The sequence below is a fragment of the Orycteropus afer genome, unplaced genomic scaffold, assembly GCF_000298275.1.
Source record: "Orycteropus afer afer isolate SDZICR_OR568_19922 unplaced genomic scaffold, OryAfe1.0 scaffold00096, whole genome shotgun sequence".
Lineage (NCBI taxonomy): Eukaryota > Metazoa > Chordata > Mammalia > Tubulidentata > Orycteropodidae > Orycteropus > Orycteropus afer.
Window position 1 is genome coordinate 1,254,126 of NW_006921683.1, and position 3,555 is coordinate 1,257,680.

The following is a 3,555-nucleotide window of genomic DNA, read 5'->3' on the forward strand; positions in this document are numbered from 1 at the left end:
TTCCGTAGTGATACTGCCTCGGAAACCCAAGGAGGGGTCGCTATGAGTCGGGGCCGACTCGACGGCACATAACAACAACAACAACAACATGCTGGCTACATTCAAAGTTCATGCCCTAAGTCTATTCAGGTTCAATAATGTGAGAAGATTTCAAACATGCTCTGTGATTTTTTTTTAAATTATAGAATTTATTTTTCCTTTTCCATTTCCCTTCCTCCCACCCTCCCTCCCCCTAATTGATTAATGTCTGACCCCAAAATCATTGTGGATTACAAATTAGGTTGTTAAACTAATGAAATTTTCTATGACTAAATATTGGAGTAAAAAATATTGGAGCGCATAGTAGGTGAAGATTCTAGGGTGATTAAATTAAAACCAAAACCAAACTCACTGCTGTCGAGTCAGATCCGACTCATAGCAACCCCTCCTTGGGTTTCTGAGGCAGTAGCACTACAGAAGTAGATTGCCCAACCTTCTTTCTGAAGAGTGGCTGGTGGGTTTGAATAACTAGCCTTCTGGTTAGCAGTCAAATGCCTTGGACACTACAGCACCAGAACTCCCAGGGTGTTAAATTAGATATTAGAATTTTTTTTAAAAAATGCTTTTTGCTCATGAAATATTCTGTTAAGTTACATCTTTGATTGTGATGGAAGTCAAATGTGGTTTCCAGTGCACATCAAAACATATTTTAAATCCTTCTTGCTGTTCACAAAATGTTAGTACTCTCTTCTGACTATTGTATCATATTTAATACTCTTTATATCATATCAAAAACTAATTGATGGTTCCTTAGTATATGGTTTCTGTGCATTAGCTTGGAAGTTATTTTCCATTTGTGATTTTATGTTACCACTTAATGATCACAAAGTTCAATGCAGTCAGTACATTTCTGTACATGGCTCTCAGTCCAAGCAAGATCTACTAAAATATGACAAGTCCTCCTTTGCATTTTTTTTCAGTTAATTACTTTTGTAGGGAAAATTCAACATTTATGGCTTTTCAGTAGTTCATAGCTAAACCATACTGGACATTGATTTGATAGGCTCCATGTTATCATTAAAATTCAAACAAAATATTTGTTTACATATTTTTCTTTCTAGAATTCCCTTAACAGTTATATTTCAGAGCCACTCAGTAGTCTACACAAACTGTTATTACCATACATGTTTCATAACTTTACATCAGGGCACACCATGTTATTCACTTCTGTTGCCACTTTAATAACATCCTTTGCATTAGATATTTACATATGAAATTATCAGTTTATTTTTGACATTTTAGCAATTTTTTAAATTTTTTTTTCATTGTTACTTTGCCTTAATTTAAATACTCTCTGTGGGGTAGAAAATGAATCATATTTCTTGAAATGTGCCTTATAATTTTACTAGATCAGCTGTGCATTTTTTTGTGTCTAATTTTACTTTCTACATTCAGAATTTATTTGAATGGATAAGAAAATGCACTTTCTTCTCCCTTCTTGATAATTGTAGGTGTTACTAGCACTTGTTATTACAAAGGCACATATTTTCATGTTTTGATTGCCTCTTAGAAGCCATATATACAGTCTTCCTTTGACCAGTTTTCCTAAATTAAATGGAGCATTAACAAAACTAGGGCAAAGGCATTTTGTGCTCCATGATTAAAAGATATCACACGTTCTGTGGTGTGGTCTTATTATGTTGTTGTTGTTGTTAGGTGCCATCAAGTCAATTCAGACTCATAGTGACTCCACATACAACAGAATGAAATGCTAACCAGTCCTACACCATCCTCACAATCAATGCTATGTTTGAGCCCATTTTTTCCACCACTGTGTCAGTCCATCATTGAGGGTCTTCCTCTTTTTCTCTGACCCTCTACTTTACCAAGCATGATATACTTCTCCAAGGACAGGTATCTCCTAACATGTCCAAAGCAAGTGAGACCAAGTCTCACCATCCTTCCTTCCAAGGGGCATTCTGGTTGTACTTCTTTGAAGACAGATTTGTTCATTCTTCTGTCCATGGTATATTCAATATTCTATACCAACACCCTAAATCAAAGGCATCAGTTTATCTTTGATCTTCCTTATTCATTGTCTAGCTCTCACATGCATATGAGGCAGTTGAAAATACTATGGTTTGGGGCAAGCACACCTTAGTTCTCAAAGTGACACTTTAAAGAGGTCTTTGTAGCAGATTTTGCCAATGAAGTATGTCATTTGATTTCCTATCTGCTGAATGTTGATTCTGTATCCAAGTAAAATGAAATCCTTGACTACTTTAGTCTCTTCTATATTTATCATGATGTTGCTTATTGATCCAGTTGTGAGTGCTTTTGTTTCATGTCTTTGATTTTCATCTATATGTGTTTAAAATACTCTTTGCTTTCAGCAATGAGTGTCATCTGCATATTGCAGGTAGTTAATGAGTATTCCTCTGATATTGATGCTGTGTTCTTCTTCATGTAGTCCTATTTATTGGATTATTTGCTCGGCATACAGATTTAATAAGTATGGTGAAAGGATACAAGCCTGGAACACACTGTTCCTGATTTTAAACCATGTGGTATGCCCTTGTTCTGTTCAAACAGTTGTCTCCTGGCCTAGGAGGTCTTATTATGCATGCTACTGTGTGTCATCTTGGATTATTTTCTAACCACTATGCTATGTTCTTGTCTTGATATCCTCTTAGGAGGTGGAAACCATCCCCTGCTGGTACCCTATGATACCCTGACAGCCAAAGAAAAAGCTAAGGACAGGGAAAAAGCCCAGGATATTCTCAAGTTCTTGCAGATCAATGGATATGCTGTATCCAGGTAAAAACACAACTACTCTGGTTCCAAATTATTTTCATAAGGTGGAATATTTAAATAGCTTCATGAAATTTTATGCCAAAAAGGAATTCAGTGATCTTTTTAACCTAGCTTAGAGCTACTATTTAGTGTGATCTGTCAGAAACATTAATGGCCATAGCTGTTAACCACATAAGTGAGTTCCTTTGCTACTTATATTAAGCCCCATCCATCATTTATGCAAAATCCCTAAGCAAAAGTCACCCTTTATTTTTCTAAAGACAATGTTTTACTTCATAATAATTGAGTTATTAACTACAGTTTTAATATCAGATTAAACTATTCTTTATAAATTAAATCTCATTTTGCCTTCAGCTATAAGAATATTAGATAAACTCAAAAATTTATACTATTTGCTTTGCACAAAATTTTATCTACTAATAAACTGGAAGGAACTCTGGTAGCGCCATGGTTAAGACTGCTGACCAAAAGGTCAGCCATTTTGACCCACCAGCTGCTCCATGAGAGATAAACGTTGGCGATTTTCTCCCTTAAAGATTGCAGCCTAAAGTGAGGACAACTACAACCAAAAAGAGGAAAAAGACTGTGTAGTCACAGAACTTCTAAATGGTGAAGAAGTTAAGAGAGTTGCAAGATAGAATGGACTGTTGTAACAAGTTCTGTACCTCACACCATACACAAAAACGAACTCCAGATGGATCAAAGACTTAAATGTGAAACCTAAAACTATACAGTTCCTCAAGGAAAATCGAGGGACAAATT

The 3,555-nt window shown here is 35.6% G+C and overlaps 1 protein-coding gene across 1 annotated transcript in view; it reads left to right on the plus strand.

Moving 5' to 3' along the window:
• Positions 1-3,555, plus strand: part of RYR2 (ryanodine receptor 2) — a 1,099,979-nt gene that overhangs the window by 836,028 nt on the left and 260,396 nt on the right. The window contains exon 59 of the mRNA XM_007942720.1: positions 2,673-2,796. Within this exon, the coding sequence (XP_007940911.1) occupies positions 2,673-2,796 (124 nt within the window). The remainder of the gene's footprint in view (positions 1-2,672; positions 2,797-3,555) is intronic.